The sequence below is a fragment of the Lissotriton vulgaris genome, chromosome 7 (genome assembly GCF_964263255.1).
Source record: "Lissotriton vulgaris chromosome 7, aLisVul1.2, whole genome shotgun sequence".
Taxonomy (NCBI): domain Eukaryota; kingdom Metazoa; phylum Chordata; class Amphibia; order Caudata; family Salamandridae; genus Lissotriton; species Lissotriton vulgaris.
Window position 1 is genome coordinate 1,434,279,313 of NC_141695.1, and position 19,617 is coordinate 1,434,298,929.

At 42.5% G+C, this 19,617-nt stretch overlaps 1 protein-coding gene across 1 annotated transcript in view; it reads left to right on the top strand.

Moving 5' to 3' along the window:
* CTNNBL1 (catenin beta like 1) overlaps window positions 1-19,617 on the top strand; it is a 507,405-nt gene that overhangs the window by 120,405 nt on the left and 367,383 nt on the right. Inside the window, exons 2-3 of the mRNA XM_086932233.1 lie at window positions 3,760-3,939; window positions 13,510-13,616. Coding sequence (XP_086788359.1) covers window positions 3,760-3,939; window positions 13,510-13,616 — 287 coding nt within the window. The remainder of the gene's footprint in view (window positions 1-3,759; window positions 3,940-13,509; window positions 13,617-19,617) is intronic.

The following is a 19,617-nucleotide window of genomic DNA, read 5'->3' on the forward strand; positions in this document are numbered from 1 at the left end:
ATTGTCAAGAAAGTACAATTTTATTGTATGGAGTCAGTGCCTTACAAAACTGTTTAGAAACGGCACCTCAGATTTCCTGCTGGCCCTTTAAATGGTTTTAACTTGATAGCCCGTTTGTCAGAAATTGAGACTCTTCCCTTCTGCAGGAGCATCTCCAGCCTGCCACCTGGGAGCTGCAGCGTCACTTACTGGCTCTACCTGCCCTCCGCTATCTTCTTCCCTCAGGCACCTCCTGAGGCTGCAGATCCTTCTTTCCATGATCTCACGTAATGTCAACTTGTCCTCACTTTTGAATTCATTGCTCAATGGCGGTCATGCGCTTCTTGCAAAGGTGGGGAGCCTCCTGAGATCTCCTCCATTACGTCATCTCTGCAAACACTGTATTCTTCTGTTAAGCGTGGCTTACTTCAATGGCCACAGACAAAATGGACGGGCCACAAATGAGTTCTACATCAAACCTGCAGCCTACACACATTCCTAATAATTAGCTAGCATCATCATCTGTCTACTTGTACCTTTCTACATGGTTCATGCTTGCCTGTAGCACGACCTTTCACTCAGACTAACTATCCAGCTGCAAGTGTCTACCTGCTGGACCTTAACCACAACGCTCGACTAGTGGGCACAGTGCTCAATAAAGGATTGGCTAATGTTGTTAATTGGAATATATTTACTGTTATGCGAGGGCATAATGCAAGCGTTGAAGCCGAGACAAAATACTTCAGAAAAATCACACATCATCCAAAATGTGTGCATGGCTGTGAATTGTGTGCCATGGAAGGATTATTTAAATCAGTGTTCAAATAAATCTGCTCCTTGGCATCGGTCGTTTCAATCCAAGTGAAGCAGAATACTGCTTTGTTACATATAACATCCTGCTGGATGGAGCCCCATGTTTTTAATTCTTCTTTTTTTCCCTGTTGGAGGCACCTTCTAGATTCTTGGTCCAGGATTTGCTCTGCGCTCCATTGCTGTAGATCCACTTGATTACAAAATAGTTTTCCTCAATTAGCCTATCAACAGTTTTACCCGTTTAGATTTTCTGGCCATATTCAATCCAAAATTTGTTCCTTGTAGAGCACACTACTTCCAACCGTGTTGCCTGTAAATTGACAATTTTTTCTGGTGCAGGAAATGAGTCTGAGGGAGAAAGTGATATTCCTTGGATCACTAAGTAGGGTTAAGCAAGGTAGTCCGATTTTGCTCCCTAATCACTGAGGTCTGAAGTCTGTAACTGAACCACTTCACCATATAATTCCCATCATCCCTGAAATTTTGTATGTTTTTTGGTAGTGAGTAAACTTTAATCATTAGACCCGCACTTAACTGCATCTTTGGCCATCACCTCCACCAAAGATATCTACATTATTGTGTTCTAGAAATGTAAGTTTTAGTGAAACCACAACGTGTCCTGGGACATTAATTGGTTCTGATCTTTGAAAAGTGTGAATGAAGAATATAAACTCTGTTGGTTTGGCCAGATTGCACTGAAAATAAAAGAATGCTGTTTTACACACATTAAATGGTTATGGCCCTGTTTTAGAGCAGTTATGAGTCAACATCCGTGACTACTTGCTAACATGAAGGCGGAGAGGAGAGGAGAGGAGAGGAGTTGGCCTAACGGCTAGGGCGGTCGACCTCGAATCTGGGGTACTGGGTTTGAGTCTCGGCAATGACGCTGAACATCCTGTGATAATGGGCAAATCAGTTAATCTCCCCGTGCCTAACAAAAATGAATGTGTCCTTATGTAATGCAACTGGTGTTATGTAAAGCGCTCTGATAGCCGATTCGGGTCAAGTTCGCGCTATATAAAACTCTGTAAAAAAAAAAATGTTTTAAATCATTCCAAGTGCATAGCTGTAATGTTTACTTCCCTTAATAACAATTTCTTTGATAAATATTTAAAGTACTTCATCACACTAATTAGCTACTTTTTATAGTTCTCAATTAAGATATTTTTTCTTTTGCAACAGGCATTTTCGTTACCTGGAGTACACCTGTTGGAAGAGATATTTCATGTTGAACATTATGTGGCCTGTTTTGAGGATGCTGTTTCATTAACTGTGTCTGATGTTCTTGCAACCCAGAAGCTGGAGGGGACACGAGTGGACCACACATATGTTGTTGTATCTAGGCCAGTTGTTTTCAACTGTTTTGGTGCAGTAGAGGCACTGTAATGTCAAAACATATTGATTACTTAACTTTGTTAACGTGGATGCCGAGGCCTTTAATCTCATCAGACATCCTCTGATGGATCAGGCCTCACCATCGTCAGTAAATCAGAGTTATTATAGCTGGTTCTTCTTTTAAAATCTTACACAGTTTTGATCATTAGGTCTGTTATTCAGAAATGGACCTCTTATGGCAAATGGTGCTACTTGAAGCAGGGTGACTTGTGTACCCCCAATTTTTTAAGCTGTTGAGGATATTTAATCCCCCGTCAGTATTAAAAAGTTGGCCTGCTTCATTGTTCACTTGTAGGTACATAGCGGATCAGGCAGTTGAACGATTGTGGAAATATATATTATTTCCTGTTGGATTATTCCAATCTAGTTGCATTATTTAGTCATATGTTAGTGATATTTTGTCAGATTCAGCAAGCCGATTTTATATTTTTTAAATTTTTTTTTTTTTAAGGAATTTATAGACCTGAAATTATCACTTGTTCTTCAGCTGAGCATTGACTGTTATATAGAATTATGCTGGTCATAAATCTGGATCTTCGCATCTGTGTTGCTATTTGCCAATTTTTTTTCTCTTTAAAACAGTTCACTGGGGAACAAGAATAAAATAGTGACTTAACTCTGCTCCTCTTCCTGCTTAGCTTTCCCCACACATGATAGGCTCTTGAAGCTTAAACACTATCAAAAATTGTCTTGTTGGTCCGATTAAATGGTATTTATTTCTAAAGTATAGGTAATTTGTTCAGATTAGAGTCTTCAGCTTTTCGTCATGCTTTTGTGTTGATTTTAAAACTGCAGAAGTTACGCGTAGCAATTTGTGGCTATGTTAACGCTTCTGATCGAAAGAATCGTGGAACACGCCAATTCAAGATCATATCAGATTGCCCATAGTTTTACTAGTTCTCCAATGTCTGCACTTTAAGATATTATTGAAATGTTTGATTATATTTGTGATAACCTTGTATCCATTCTGAAATTAATTGGTTAATGGTGTTGGCGAAACTCATAGAGCGTAGTTGGCGGGCTTCTTAAACTGATGAATATGTGAGTGCAGTTTTGAGGAATTGCCAATAGCTTGAGATAAAATCTTTCACACTAACCCTCGGCTTACCTGCTCCCCTTTTCATTGAAAGGATTGGGAAATGACTGGTCTGAAGCTGGAAGAATATTAATTACGGACACTAGTCAAGTAATAGTGTTTGGTATCAGTAGATTCCTCCTGGCAGTAAAATTCATTAGACAAAAACTGTCACTGCCATTTTAAATGTCTGGCTGTTATAATCCAATGTAATCCTTTTTTAACTGTGTAAATATTTTAAACTTTTTTTAATTATATTTATTGATGTGTGTTTCAAGCCCACTCCCGTGATCTAGCTGTGAAGGCTCAGGGATAGTATTTGGTAAAGCACTAGCACTTTTTGAATTGCACACTTTTGTATACTGTTGACGATAATGTGGCCACGTATATGATGTATTTTGTATATATATTATGTGTTTTGTATATCTTTTATGATGCAATTGCAACGAAATAAAGATTATTGAATTGAATTGACTGGTCTTCTGCTTGCCTTTCAGCCTGATCGAGGAACAAAGAGACCTCGAGAAGATGAAGTGGAGAAAGTTAAAGCTATGCGAAAGCGTGAACGTATTCGGCACCGAGAAGAAGAACCTACTTCCGCTGATGTGGTAGATGATGAGAAACGCAAGCTGCTTCAAGTTACAGAAAAGGAGAATGATGAAGAGGACGAGGCAGAGGTAAGGAAGTAGTAGTTCTTGAGGAAGAGTAATAGCAGGTTATTTTATGCTTGTGAACATATCAAAACATGCCTTTCTAGATGGAAGACCTAATGACGTTTACCAGCTGTAAAAACTGTGAAATGCAGTGTGTATTCTTTGTTTGTTGGCGCATCCATTTTTAAAAAAAAATATCAGCTCTTTCCCCTTTATTATATCATTTACTCCCTGATGAGACCTCATTCTCTTGCTTCTTTTCTAGCTCCCAACCCCTTTCGTGTTACTCACTCTATGCAGCATCTCATTCTTCCCACTCTTTCGCATCTGCCGTTAAACCTACCGTGTGTTTTGTTTAAAGCCCTCTTAGAGGCGGCTTGGTCGTGCTCATCAGCCACTCCACTTTTGCTGAGAGATTACTCTAATTTACTCCAGTCTGTTCCATCACTTCTTATTACAAGTCACTCCATCTTTTGGTTTATATTACCCACCTCACTTTCAGTCTTGCTGTTCCTGAATCTAATTTAACCATTTATGCTCCTTTATTTCGTGGTTGTGTTATTCTGTTCAGCCCAGCTCCTTTCTCCCCAGCTCTACATAAGAATCCCGTATTTTTTTCTAGCTAAAATTTCCTCCTGTTTTCGAGGTACACTGGGTTTTCTTCTTTTATTCTCACTTGTCTTGGTCTCAACAAAGCCCAGTCCTCTCACGAGTACACAATTATGAAATAGCAACTTCTCTTGCATGAAGGGCTTTTTAATAATCGGTTATATAGTTACATGAACTCTGAAAAAGTGTCTCCTTGTTACAAACATTGACATGTGGTCAGGATTGTCTTTGCCTCTAGTGTCTTCCGGTAATTATGTGCCAATCAGATGTTATTGTGTTCTTCAGAGTGCGCTTATTTGCCAAAATAAACTGTGTGAGATTTGATGTCACTGTATTCCCGAGTTCTCAATGTTATTACAATCGTCTAGCTAGCTTCCATATGATGTATTGACACTGTAAAAATCATTGATTTGAATTTTGACGGAAGTACTTTTCTTATAGAAACCTGCCTATTCATGCACTGAAACCTTGCATGGCTATAGGGAATTGTGATGAATTATTAAAATGATTTTTCACAGACGCTAAGCATATAACTGGAAGGGAAGGATTGTGAGCATAAAAAGCTTCCTTAATAGTTGTGGGGCAATCATTAAGATGAAATGGTAGATAGGTGGCTGGGAGATACACAGTGATATTTCATGTGCTTTAGACTGAAAACGTCACTTTCCTCAAGACCGCTCCAAAACACACTATGAAGTGCCAAGGGTAGCATTACATCACAGGTAATTAGGCAGTTCTCTGCTGTTTTTGTTGTGTGTCTTATTCTCTGGGATTTGAGGATATGACTTTTAAAGTCGATGTTAACTGTGCATACTTAGAAGAATGTAGCATAATGGGAACACTCTGAAGGTAAGTTTCAATAATCACAGTTCATGGGAATGTATTTTGTTTGAGGACGTCCTAATTGATATTTATTGGTGTATCACATGTAGTAGTGAGGCAAACACAAAAAGATAAAGATGATGGACGTAGTGCTGAAACTTTTCAGACACTCCCCCCCCCCCCCCCCCAGTCACTATTAGATCTGGGTTTAATCCATCATCATTCTTTTGCCCACCACACCACCTCAGTTCAGACCCAGCCATATGCAAATCAGTCTTGACCCTATTCCTCATGGGAACAGTCCAGCCCGAACTCCAAAGCCAGATATTCCCTGGACTGTAAACAAGCATCCTGGTACCAGTTTCTAGGTAACACCCCTCATCAGCCAGGCTAGCTTGAATCCAGTGGCAAGGTGAGCAAGGGACCCACATCTTGGCATACCCTGCCAAATTAAAGCTAGCCTGGCTGATGAGGGGTAATACTCCAAAACCATTCCCAGGAGGCATGTTTCCGGTCCAGGGAGGCCCTGGCCTGCCAGTTCGGGCTGGACTGTTCCCATGAGAAACAGGGTCAAGTCTGATTTGCATATGGCTGGGTCCAAACTGGAGTGGCATAGTGAGCAAAAGAATGATGGATTAAACCCAGATCTGAGACTGGTTTAGTGGTTGGAAAGTTTCAGCACTTTGTCCATCATCTTGTTGTGTTTGCTATGTTCTCCCTAAGTGGCCAAGGGTATGCCCAGATGTGTGTCCCTTACTCGCTGTGCCACTGGATTTAAACTAGTCTGGCTGATGAGGGGTAATACCCCAAAACCGCTTCCAGGATGCTTGTTTCCAGTCCAGGGAGGACCTAGCCTGGCAGTTCGGGCTGGACTGTTCCCATGAGAAACAGGGCCAAGACTGATTTGCATATGGCTGGGTCCAAACTGGGATGGCATAGTGAGCAAAAGAACAATGGATTAAACCCAGATCTTTGACTAGGGGTAAGTGGTTGAACATTTTTAGCACACCACCCATCATATGTTGTTTCACACTTTTCTTTTCCAAGACTTCAGGTGAATGATATCATGTATACAATAAAAACAAACATATGCAATAGGTATTGGTGGTATTGGCAATGGTATTGGGGGTGGTGGTATTGGTGGCGGTATTGGTATTGGTGGTGCTGATAGTATTGGTGGTGGTGGTATTGGTGGTGGTAGTGGCATTGGTGGTAGTGGCATTGGTGGTGGTATTGATGGTGGTAGAGGTGGTGATATTGGTTGTGGTGGTAATATTGGTGGTGGTATAGGTGGGCGGTTGGTATTGGTGGTTTTGGTGGGGGTGGTGGTATTGGTGGTATTATTGGTGGTGGTGGTGGTATTGGCGGTGGTATTGGTGGTGGTGGTATTGGATTGTTGGTGGTGGTGCTATTTGGGGTGGTATTGGTATTGGTGGTTGTAGTATTGGTGGTGGTGGTGGTGGTATTGGTGGGGCTGGTGGTATTGGTATTGGTGGTGGTCATATCGGTGGTGGTGGTATTGGCGGTGGTATTGGTGGTGGTGGTGGTGGTATTGGTGGTAGTGTTATTGGTGGTGGGGGTGTTGGTGGTATCAGTGGTGGTGGTAGTGATATTGGCGGTGGTGGTATTTGGTGGTATTGGCCGTGGTGTTGGTATTGGGGAAGTGGTGGTATTGGTGGTGGTGGTATTGGTGGTGTTGGTAATAAAACAGACTTTTGAAAACAACCAGTCAGGTGGCTTTAGTACAGATGGGCTGTTGTCAGCTTCAGCCATTAGCACAGGATTATGTGCTACCTGTAATTCACATGACTTAATTCGCGAATCATTTCTAAATTCATTTTACTTGGGGGCTTGAAACAATGCTGGGTTAAAGTGATTGAAAGCAGGCGCCCGTGTTACGGGGGTGGCCGTGCTGCTTAAAAAAAAAACACGCGGTTTCAGCTGAAGCAGCGCATGTCCGGCCTGCAATAAGAGAAACTTCCTGAAATGGTGTGTGGTCTGAAGAGTAAGTAAATAGCGATCAAGAGTATCCATGTCCCAAGTGTAGTGCAACCACAACAAATATAGTGAAGTCAATTAGTCCTCTGGTAGTAGGATCATATAAGATGTGTGAGAAAAGTGTGTTCTTTTGGAGGAGGGGAGGGGGGGTGTTTAGGTTTTGATGCCCAACAGAAGATTCCGAATTTGTATGGAATCCTGAGCTGTTTTTTGATGATGAAATGCATAAGACAAAAGCAGAGGTAGAGACTCCGAGGCATACCGCTAGGAAAACGTAAAGCATTCCCCTGGCTTCACTGCCAGCTCACAGCTGCAGATAGCATTGTTGCCTTAGCCAGCCATACTACCAGAATTAATCTCAGTGGCAAAATCCGCAGAGTCCGTGTTCCTCAAAGGTTACCTTCAAGCGTATGGGGTAGCTGGGAGCCATCTGCTGTAGCCGGAATACCACCTACTAAAATAAAACAATACCTACCATACTCCATCCTTACCCGCTCTTGGTGCGGGGGGGGGGGATGACTGATTTAAAAATACTTGGAAGAGAGACAGAAAAACAGATGGGTGCTGTCTATTGTCATGGCTCCCGATACATTGAGGCTGAACCCACCCCCTGCAAAAATACAACTGGCAGAGTACAAGCAACATCACACAGAAGTATTAATAAAAGAAGTACGTGTTTTCCAACAAATGCAGGTAGTGGAGAGAGGCCAGATATGCACGACAACAAAAACATTTATTTGAGGTTCTGTTTGGTGGCCTGAAAAGAGAACTGTGAATGATCCCGAATATAAGTCTATGTACTGGTAAAAAAGAAATAGAAGAAAGGGCTATCACTTCACTAGATATTCCTGGAGCACAACTGTGAGATTATCTGTAGCTGGACATCTCCAGAATGCACATTTTCATCCGCTGATCGGCCAGCAGCAAAAAAAATGTTTAACTGCAGTTTCAATACTGAGGAGAATAGGTCTTCACACCTACAGTGAACATTCCACTTTTTTCCTGTGAATAATAGTCAGCACTTTTGGCCTTGAGCAAAAACGTATTCCTTTGGGAAAACCATTATTGTTAGTCCAGAGGAAATACAGTATGTTGTCTGTTGGCTAATCCACACTCAACAGTAAGCCATGTTATAGGTGCCCTGCATCTTTGTAGTTCTCAAAACAAAGCTTCACATGTGACCTTTACAAGAGGGCCTCGGGGTCCACTGGGATCTGCATTCAAGGAGTAGGCAGTACAGATTGACAGAGTCCCCTGCAAAATTGCAAATATTCTTATAGTGAACCCTTTAGTTCAGAAACTGCAAAAGCAAAACATTATCACAGATGTTTTACCAGTAGGATGAGGAACGCTTGTCAGAGACCTGCAGACACAGGAGACTTGGTCCTGTGTAGGCTGGTTAGCTCCAGATAAAATTAGTTACTACAGCAGAATACATAAAATGTCAAAGCTTCATGTACCACAGGTCAACACTAGGTTTGAAGGGGAAAGCCATTTTGATAAAGTGTTTCAGGACGCTTGTCTATGCTGTACCCCTAAATTCCCTCATATTAAAGGTGATACCTAAACTGAATCAACACTGGGCTCGAAAGAACCTGATAAATCTGAAATCACGTTGGCAAAAGTGTTTCACAGATCACCCAAATATGCTGTCCAGGGCACATAGTGGACCATTGCCCCACAGCTTGCCATCACAGAGTGTGGGGCCTTGTTTCTGAGTTCCTGAAGGACAGACGCTTAACCGATCTTCAGACTACATGGACTTTATAAGAACGCAAAGAGAGGTTTCGCCCATGTGCCGTATGTCGTCAAGTAGAAAAGACTATGGTGTATCAAGAGGTCCACTGAGCCACTAAAGAAGCAAGAAGCAAATGATAACTACCATATGCATTTTACCTCACTAAATCTGGCTCAAAGTTGTTCTAAGTAAATGTACACATAGCTGCTATCACTGACTATAGTACCTCACTGAACTCTTTTTTTTTTATCATTTCATTTAATTGAGTAAAGATTTATGGAAAAGCGTCTGTTCGGAGATAAGCTTCTCCTTCGGTCCTCATGAGCCAGACAACACTTAAGCATCTATGCTGACAAGTGACTTACCTGGGAGCCATGACATCTTCCCAACATGTGCGTTAGATAAAGTCATTGTACTCTGAGCACTTCAGTGTCTTCTGTAGAAACAAGGTAGTCTTAGAAACACATTTGTCTTTCGTTCTTATCACCGTCTTAAATTTTCATATTAGGCAAACCATTTAGCTTCCTTTGTTCTTACCCTACTCTGTCTTCTCTGGCTGATCAAGCTCATCATCCAGGAGCTGTGAAAAAGGCTCCAACACGCAGCCTAGCCAAAACAAAACACATTAGACTATTAAGTCAATTGTTGATTAAGTATGGTTTTATCAGTAATGGGCTGACAGCCTCTACAAAATCTATCTGATGGATTGTTTCCTGTTCAATATGAGTTATCAGAAGGGTAACAAACTACTGAAGGGAAGACCAAAAGCTCATTCTATCACAGGAAAGGCTATCAGTATCACAAGTAAATAATGTTTCCTTTTAGCCGTGCTACACACTCTGGTCTCGAAATACATTACTCAGTCTGGGAACTAGAGGACTTTGAGTTTGAAGGGCAAAAGAATAACAATGCCTTCTCTTTACCTGCTTCCCTCGGCAAACCCTTGCACAACCATTTTCCACAGCAGCAAACTCTGCCTGGGAACTTATTGGAGAGTTTCTGGAACATAATTATCTTATAAACTGTAATAAGATATTTCTGATGGATGATAAAAATTACTGACTCCTCACCTTTTGAATATTCTCCAGGCACCAGGTTGAATCTGGAAGGTTTTCAGCAGTGCTCCTGTGCACTGGAAGGTGGCGTCCTGCTGCTCTGCAATGGTTCCATACCACCACTAAAGTGATGGATCGGAGTTGTATCTAAGCATCATCATTGCATGCAGATGTTAGTTAATTCTTTCTACACCTGATGTGGACCTGGAGCTACACTCCCAACATTGTCGGTATTCCAATGCTTTTGAATTTCTTGAAAGGCAATGTGTTAGGGAATGATGTTCAACCAAAATAATAAGTTTTAAGCCAAGCTGAGACGGTTGTATATCGGAACCATGCAGGCATTTATCACGTCTGCCTTGATAATGTGGCCCGAACCATGAATGCTTCTTTACCACACAAGAAGTTACAACAACTTGCCTTAGGGATAGCGATGGAATTGGAATAGTATAATTTACTATTTCAACTCCAGTCTGTGCAACAGTAGGGAAAGATTTGGACTTAAAGTCCAACATTAGTCCAACAATACTTTCCTTATGTCTAGTAGTTTTAACGACTTGTGTCGTAAAGGAATACGTTGTAAAGACTCGTTCGTGGTTCAGACCACATTGTTAACGCACTGTGTGGTTCAAGATGCATTGTAAAAACGGTTTCCCTGCTGAGACTCGTGCAGAAAGATGTCAGTCACAGACCATATGAGGAGTGTCTATGGTGCCTGGGCTCCTGTCACGACTGCAGTTCGTTTGACCAATGTACCGTAAAGCAACCAAAGGCATTCTGAGTCCGGGAGGCAAAGTTTTGCTTAGCCAGCATAAGAAGAAGTGGGTATCCTACAGGTCCTGCTCCAAGTTGTTGTTCCTGGTCTGGAACCATTGCTGTGACTACTCCACTTTCCGCTCAGAATCTTCAGTAAGTCAAAGTCCAAACACCAGCACAAAAAACGAAGCAGGATATGAGCTCATCCTGTCACTCTGGCTGCAAAGAGAAGGTGCAAGGGAGTCCAGATGTAAGCCACACTCCTTTGAGTTCTCTGGCTATGGAACAGATAGTCAACTGGTCCAGACGCCTCCAGATTGGCCTAGGCCGTTCTTGATCCTGCAGAAGATGGAGGCCCTCAAGGAGGCCTGGCTACTTGCTTACTAGTAAGCGTGTTTCTGGCTCCATCTGGTTCGCCTACAGCCCACAGGAGCTGCAGGATCTTCCCCGGTGATTTACTGCTGATGGGTCCTCCGTCAATGCCGTCTGCACCTTGGGACCTCTTACTGGGCCTTTATGGATGCCAGTACACACTTCCATGCTGGCCCAAAGGCTCACTCGGTTTCCAGCCGCTCTGACGTCTGCGCCGGTTCCACTGGCGCTGATCAGTGATCCAGTGCTGATGCCAGTGTTGGATTCTCCACCAATACTATGAAAGAATGAAAGTGTAACCAGTTGTTATGCTGCCTAATTCTAACCAGACACTTCTACTGTGTCACAGCTGTCAACAGCGACTCTATTCTCTTATTGGCTTATAATCTGATGCTGTACCAGAACAGGGATACTCCCATGACACTGATGGTGGGAAGGGGATGACTTCCACATCAATATGCTGTTAATGTCTCTTGCCTAGTCTTAGAAAATGCCAGTAAATTTTCCACCTTCCCTGAAACAGTGCTTGTCTGGACACATGGGCTACCAGTGGAAAAAAGTGAATCATTTGCTGAGATGATTTCGGAAGACTACTCCGATTCCTGCATTGCAGCTGCCCTCCATTGAGGTAATATAAGTGTTCTGACAAAGATTCTCCAACCTGGAGCAGATATGTGACATAGTCACAATCAGGTTAAAACCATGTTCTTGTCTGCCTGTAAGTCAACAAGTTGCCAGGGAAGAAAGTCAGAATTTTCTTACCAAGCAACCAACCCTGGAAAGTTTTATTTTGCTCGTTCTGACTCTAAAGTTAACAAACTAATTTCTGACCAATCCACGGCTAGAGAATCCAAACGGATTCATGCTGGTGGCAAAATTATGTTTTCTACTGACAATTTGGCATTGGAGTACATAAATGCATTTAGCCTCTTTGCTTATATAAGCTTGCCTAATGTGATATGGCTAGAGCAGTCTTTCTGGTGGTCCTGGAATACCTACCGTCCCTGTCCCAGACAATCAATAATGACCAGGATGTGTCAAAATACATTATCCACGCAGACCTACACATTGGCAGGGCAGTTGGTTCCAGTGTTGTGCTTCAAAGGCATTCCTTGATGAGGTCCTCTGGGTTTTCTGGCGATGTGCAAGCATCGCTGATGAACATGCCCTTCATTGGGTCTAGACTCTTTAGAAGGAAGACAGTTTTCGTATTGGATGTGCTAAATCCAGTAGAGTCACAGCACACTTGTTGTGGTTACTGACTCTTGTGTAACAATTCCCTATCAATTCAGCAAATTTAGGGGATGTCGATTGGTGTTACCCTATAAACAACTGTAACTTTCCTAACCAGTGATTCAGCGGGCCAGGTACAATACACCGGGAGACATCTTACAGGACATCATGGGCACCAGTCCTCCGAACTCCCTGTCCCCTGCTGCTACCAAACTGTTGTAACCAGCCTTCTGTGACTCGTGTGCAACTGGAATGAGGCAAGGTTGATTATTTCCTCCCAGGTTGGTGATTCTTCACATCCAAAAGATGAGTCTCACAGATTGTTTATAGGTTTGTAATTTATTTGTTGACCACCTCAGACCATTTCCTTCACTGTTTACAGTACTTTTTAAGTTGAAACTCAATGTTAAAAAAAAAAGAAAATTGAAGTTTCCCTTTGGCAATCAATAGCCATTTCATAGAATTCAGAATCTAGGTATACAGCTAAAGGCTAGAAAGTATGTAGACTGGGCATGAAAATGGGATGGGATGAAAGTGAGGAATCTGCTGTTAGACAGAGTATCCACCAGCAAGGGTGTTACCGAAGGTGAATAATTTCTGACAGATACTTCTAGCCCAAGAAAGATTCCATTTTCATTAACTACGATAAATATAAAAACTCAAAGCCTTCCTGGAGGATCTACCCGGTGGAGCCTGTTCTGTTTCAAAGGGCGAAGGGAAACAAAGAACTGGTAGAATAATCGATTGCCCAGCATGGGGGGAGATCACAACGAAATGAATGGCAGGGCACATATGTATGAAGGATAGGGTGTACTGAAGAATATATTCTTGGCAATAGAGAAGATCATCACAAAAATTCAGGATCCTAACTGGTTTTGACACACTCCATATATGCATAAAAATGTTGCATATTCTCTGTCTCCTCTTCTTGGTGACCCACTGGCAGACCTCAGTTATGTTCTATTTATATTCCAATCTCTGAATAACATGTTTTATTTTTTTATTGCCCAGGATGAACCGCTGGATGAAAGTTCTGTGAAGAAGATGATTCTAACCTTTGAAAAGAGGTCCTATAAAAACCAGGAGCTGCGTATCAAGTTCCCAGACAACCCTGAAAAGTAAGAGTACTGTTTTAAATACAAGTATTCCACATGCCAAAATAATTGATGTAAACGATTGAAGGAATTGGGGAACCCAGGAGGTACTTTGATCAGAGTAGAGTGACTGCCTGTTGAAGCAATTCTGGTTTCTTTTTCATGTTAGACATGTTCATTCAACTTTAATGAGTGCATTAGCAGACTTGTGCAATTTCCCTTTTGCCCATCCATGTAATTTGCCTTGTTGTAGTTAAGAGTTATTGACTGCTCTCTCTTGACTTTCATAGTGTTCCGAAGCACCCCGTTTTGAACTTCTTCCTCTCTTGATATCTGTGCTTTGAACCTCCTCTGTGACTCCTACTCCTGGGCTCTAGTTTTAATGTCTACCTCTCCCTGAATCTCACTATCTCTTCATACTCTCAGACCACTGTGTGGTGGTTAACTAAATCCCCAAAACTAAATAAATTATACACTAGTCATCAGCCCTTCTTTGAGTTTTTTCATGTTTACTCCAAATAGCTTCTTATTCCACATTGCTCACTTACCTTTAACTGAGCTTCAAATCAAGCTGATGTCCCATTTCTTAGTATTCTGTCCTTTACTGCAACCTATCCCAGTGTTATTTTGTCTCCAGATTTTAGTTTCAACCTTCTTCTGTATCCTCCTGAAAACGGTACAATATCAATGCACCACAAATAACACTTTCTCGTTCTACTTTTTCTGCCGTGAAACTCCTCCCAAGCACCTTTTTCTGGGCTCTCCATCTGTAATCGCTCCATCCCTTCACCTATCCAGTCTTCTATTACACCAGTGGATTTATAGGTTAGCAAACCTAATTTGGGCAATCGCACTTCCTGAGAAATTTCCCTGCGCTCCTTGAACCAGCTGAAAGTGTTTGTTATAGGGTAGTAGATGGTGGCCATTACAGGACAAGAAATGGAAGACATATATATATTTTTTAGCTTTTACATTGCACCACAAATCATTCAGTAAATGATTCAACAAGGTCTGGAAGAAACATGAAACAAGCTAAATAAAGAGAACATGACATTTTGCCAAGCAGTTTCTTTTGCTGAATATCTAGAAATGTTTGTTTTTACTGGTTTTAACTCCTCATGCAGCACGCTTTCTAGCAGTGCCCAATTTGACACCCCACTCAAACTCCTAGAAAATCTTTATTTCCAAGGTAGCTGCATACTGGTAGTTGACTTGAAAGCCCAGTCGCTTGCAGTTGGTTCGTTTTCAATGTGAATCCTGCTCCTACAAATGACGTTGAATCAAGCAGATCTGTCTCAGTAAAAGCTGCTAAATCTCTGGCCCTCTGTCAGACTGAAGGGCAGACCTTTAACTCTATGAGAATTGGGGGCGTACACATCAGTAAGAACGTATGGTCATTCTAGTCTGTGGATACAAGTCAAACCGTTACTTAAAGAAACTTCTACTGTCCAGTTGTCATGGTTCACCCATTTTAATCAATAACAATATTTTATAATTACAGGGCATAGATTACTTCTTTGTCAAAGTAACTTGAATAATCGTTAGCCAGGGGATTTTTAGCATCACTATAAAATAATAATTTCTTTAAAAATATGTTTTATAAAAGGCACCAAACTAGTCGTCAAGTTGTTCTTGTAAAGGACTTTCTGATGGAATATTCTAGCTGCAGATTCCTCACCTCTTGAATCTCCGCCATGTGACAGTCTATATCTGTAAGCTTGAAACAGCATTTTTAAGCTGATAGGTATACCCAGCCTTCCTCTCATCGCATCCAACCCCTGAGAGCTTGGTCGTCCATGCCTCTACCTCCTGTGGCGGATACCCTTCCGCACCACTAGATAGGGTACCTAGAGGCAGGATAGTTTCGGAATGAAAATATTTTCTTCCACCTGCCTGGCACTGCAGTCCATAAACGCGGTGTGCCTATTGGGCCGTTACTCCCATTCTTTACAAGAGACGGTTGCGTAAGTCCTGCCACAAGTCCCAGAGGAGGAGTGGGCTATCCTCCCCCAAGCTGCTGCTGACGGAAGAGACACAGCTAAGTTTACTATTTGCTGTGGCCTCAACACTACAGACTCGCTAGACTGATCGATTTTTGCTGACAGTGGCCGTTGGGTGCCACGCCTGGCTGAGAACGTCTGGCTTCTCTGGGGTTGTCTAAGCCAACCTGATGGACATGCCCTTTGGCGGCTCAGTTCTCTTTGGAGATAGGGCGGATGCCGCATTAGAGTGCTTCAAGGAGTCACAGGCATGGCCAAGTCTTTGGGGCTCTCTGTCATCCCAGCCAGCCTCTGCCTTTTGTGACTACGGAAGAGGTATCCAGCCGCGCCAGCCCTATCCAGCCAGAGGACCGCACAAGTTACACAACCTCTGCACGGCCGTGGGCGCCGCTCACCCCAACCCCGTGGGGCTGGGCGGCCAGAGGTCAGCTCAGGACGGAAACCCTCCCTCCCTCCTCTGCCTCCAACCCCTCATAGTCCGATCAGCCAGGTTCATGGGCATCCAGTTGGTGGCAGGATACCCCATCACCTCCACCACTGGCAGGACATCACCTCAGACAGATCGGTTCTCCAGATAGTCTGAAGGGGTTATTCCCTCCCCTTAGAGACTTCCCATCCCTCAATACCTCCAACATACAGTCGGCTGACGGAGGATCACATTACTTTACTGGCCAAGGGAGCCATAGAGGGGGTTCCGGTGCCAGAAGTAGGCTGTGGTTGCTATTCCCACTGCTTTCTGGTCCCCAAAAGGGATGGAGGCCTTCGTCCTATCCTAGACATCAGAGCCCTCAACTACTTTCTCAGAAAAGAGAGGTTCAAGATGCTCACCCTAGCTCAGGTTCTGTCTGCCCTAGACCCAGGAGACTAGATGGTAGCACTGGACTTGCAGGACTCTTACTTCCATATCCATGTCCTGCCTGCCCATCATTGCTACCTGTGGTTTACGGTGGGCCACAAACATTTTCAGTTTGCCCTTTCCCCATCGGCCTCACCAGCATCTCTTTGGTGTTCACCAAGGTGATGACGGTGGTCGCAGCTCATCTGTGGAGGTCAGGGGTTCCAGTCTTCCCCTATCTAGATGATCTAGCTGGAGCTTCCTTACCGACCCACTCATCTTTCCCACACTGCGTATCCGTTTTTAGTGTTGGTTATTCCTCTTCAGGGCCCTAGTTGTCTAATACACCACTGTCGGTCACCTTCATGGCTCCGCGCTTCTGGCACGGAAAGTCATGAAAAGTGCTGGCGTCAGTGCGCTAAGGTGTCGCCTATATAGACGACGCGGACGTCATAATGACGAACACAATGCCAAGAATTTCACGCGGAGTCGACCTACGCCACATATTAGCGCGTAGTGGTACTGCTCATGAAAAATCTTCCGGATCCAGTCTGACGCCTTGGAAGTTCACAGGTAAGGAATCTGCGGCTAGATTATGTCTCTACCAGATAAGGCATTACCGAGGGTCCACTGATGTTGGTTCTTTTTCTTTTGAACGCCCTTCGACTTGGAAGCGGAATTGCCCTCATGGAACATTTCATTATGTACATTTTCTTTTTTTAGTGTTTTTGACAATATGTCTTTCGTGAAAATTTCAGTGTTTAAACCTTGTTACTCCTGTCATAAGCAGATGTCAATCTCTGACTCTCATGATGTCTGTCTTTGGTGCTTGAACCCAAATATTACTCCCAAGTCGTGTGAGAAATTAGGCCACATACACGACAAAGCCAAGAAGGATGCTCAAGAGAAATGTCTGGTCTGTCTATGATCCCGGTCCTGCACCAAGTCCCACTCTTACTGTTCTTTCACCAGCAAGACTTCAAATCATGTTGCCAACAAGGACAATTCTTCCATGAAGATACACAAGAGGGATTCTTCAGCTTTAGACTTTGCTCCCTCTCGAGAGATAGGTCTTCTGTCCAGGACTTTGTTCCCTGACTTCGGCCTATATGTCTCCTGTATAGCCTATTTTGGTAGATGTGCAACTGGCATCTGTTCCAGGCTTGGAACTCCCACTCTGTTTCCAGAGTTTCTAGCTACTAGCCTTAATGCTGCACAGATAGTAGATTTTATACAGTTGATACTGCCTATCTTTCCCCAGTCCGGCTCCCTTTATTGTACCTACATGTCCCAAGAAGCCTTCAAAGCCTATGATCGTGCCTTCACGAGCAGTGCCATCCCTATTGTTAGCCAAATCCCCGCCTCCCCACCCCCCATAATACCCACATGCTCGAGTTCACTGAGAAACGACATCAATTTCTCCCTGGGAGAAAATAACACCAATATCTGCAAGTGTTACAAGTAGAGCCCCTGTTCATGCTCAAAATTTTTCCAAATCCCAGCAGAGGCAGGATTTGACTCTGGGTTCTAATTATGAAATAAGAGATCAGAAGATTCAAAAGAGTCAGATATTGGCCAAGCTGTTGTATGGTATCTGTTTAAGTCAGATTCGTTTCTTTCTTCCCTCATTTTATAATTTGTGTATTCTTCCTCTAAGTAATATGCTCAGGTGCTTGTGTAATGTTTTTATTTTGGCCATATATCTGTGAATTGTTGCTGCTTGTGATTGTGATTCTGTCATGTGCATATATGAAAGATCCAGTGTTGAAGAAGAGATAAATTACTTTCCTGTTCTTTACTTTGGGGTTTATTCATAGATTAACAAACAACCCTTTCATCCTCCCCAGTCAGAGGTTCAGGATATAAACGTCCTTTTACATCAATGCTATAGAAATCTGGAGTATGCCAGCCTCTAGGTGGAGTCTGTGGAGGCTTCATCTCATTGGCTGGAGTTTGGGTCTTTTTTCAATGTAGCGGTTGTGCTACTAAGATAAGGTTTGTTTTAGCTTTTTTAAATTGAGTAGTCTCCTCATTGCTATGTCTGAAAACTTTAAACGACCTGGAGCAATTCAAGCATCTGAATCGATAGAGATCCCAGCAATGGAGATCTTTAGTTAAGGTAAATACCTACGTTTTTTTAAGGCAACAACAGCTAAAACTGTTTTCTGCTGCATCTACTTTATTTTTTATTGTAATAACTGATAAAGAATGACACTATGGAAATTGTGTTTTCAGTTCATTTGTAATAATGCAATTGTCTTGTCTCATTTTTGGGATATTTACCTTATTGATATTTACAGTGTTATTTCAGTTTTTTTGGAGCCTGTATAATGCAAAATGTTCAGATTACTTTTGGAATGTGATTTGTATTTTTGCTAACGTCGATAATAGCATGCTTTTTATATTTTGCATAGACATAAAATGTAGTCTGTCTGCGGTTTCTGGTGTTCTAATATTAAAGGGTGTTTGGAGTCCTCCACATCCAAGATTATATTAGGAGTGTGTGCCTGAGGTGTAGTCTGTGCAAAGCTTTCCTGCCCTATCTTTTCATACCTTGCATCGCCTGTCCCTTGGTGTACCGGCGTTTGTCTTGCGAACAGAAACACACTTGAACTACTATCCTTTCTGATTGTGATAAAAAAGGTCACAGCTGGAGTGTTCTGCTTCTGATAATAGACTCCGTGACAGAGATTCACCCTACATGCAAGCATTATGTGCAAGTGAAACTTGATGTAAAGAGTCCCACTGGTAGCAGTCATTGGTGTGAATGTACTCTTCGCAAGAGTTCTGCCAGCCTGTTATACTACAGAAAGTACATTGGTTACGGTTAGTGAAGTGCTAGCTGGGTCTGTAGGAGATTCGTTGTGACATAATTGCAGTCTTCACTGCACTCCGGCATAGCCAACTGTTTTATTCTACGTTGTTACTTTAGTTGCACTTTTAATATGAAGCCTATTGTAGTAAGATTGCATTGTTCTTTTATTAGAATTATGAACTTTTAATGCCCACTTGTCCACTGTGTGTGGAGTGTAATTTTGTTTTGCATGTGTTTGATGAAATCTCTTTCTGATTTGTAGACCATTTCCTTTTGTTTTTAGTTGGTAACAAATCAGGTAGACAAAAATAGCCAATAGAAGGATATTTTAGGATAGTTACATGCTTTTGTTATTAATTTAGTCATAGCATATTT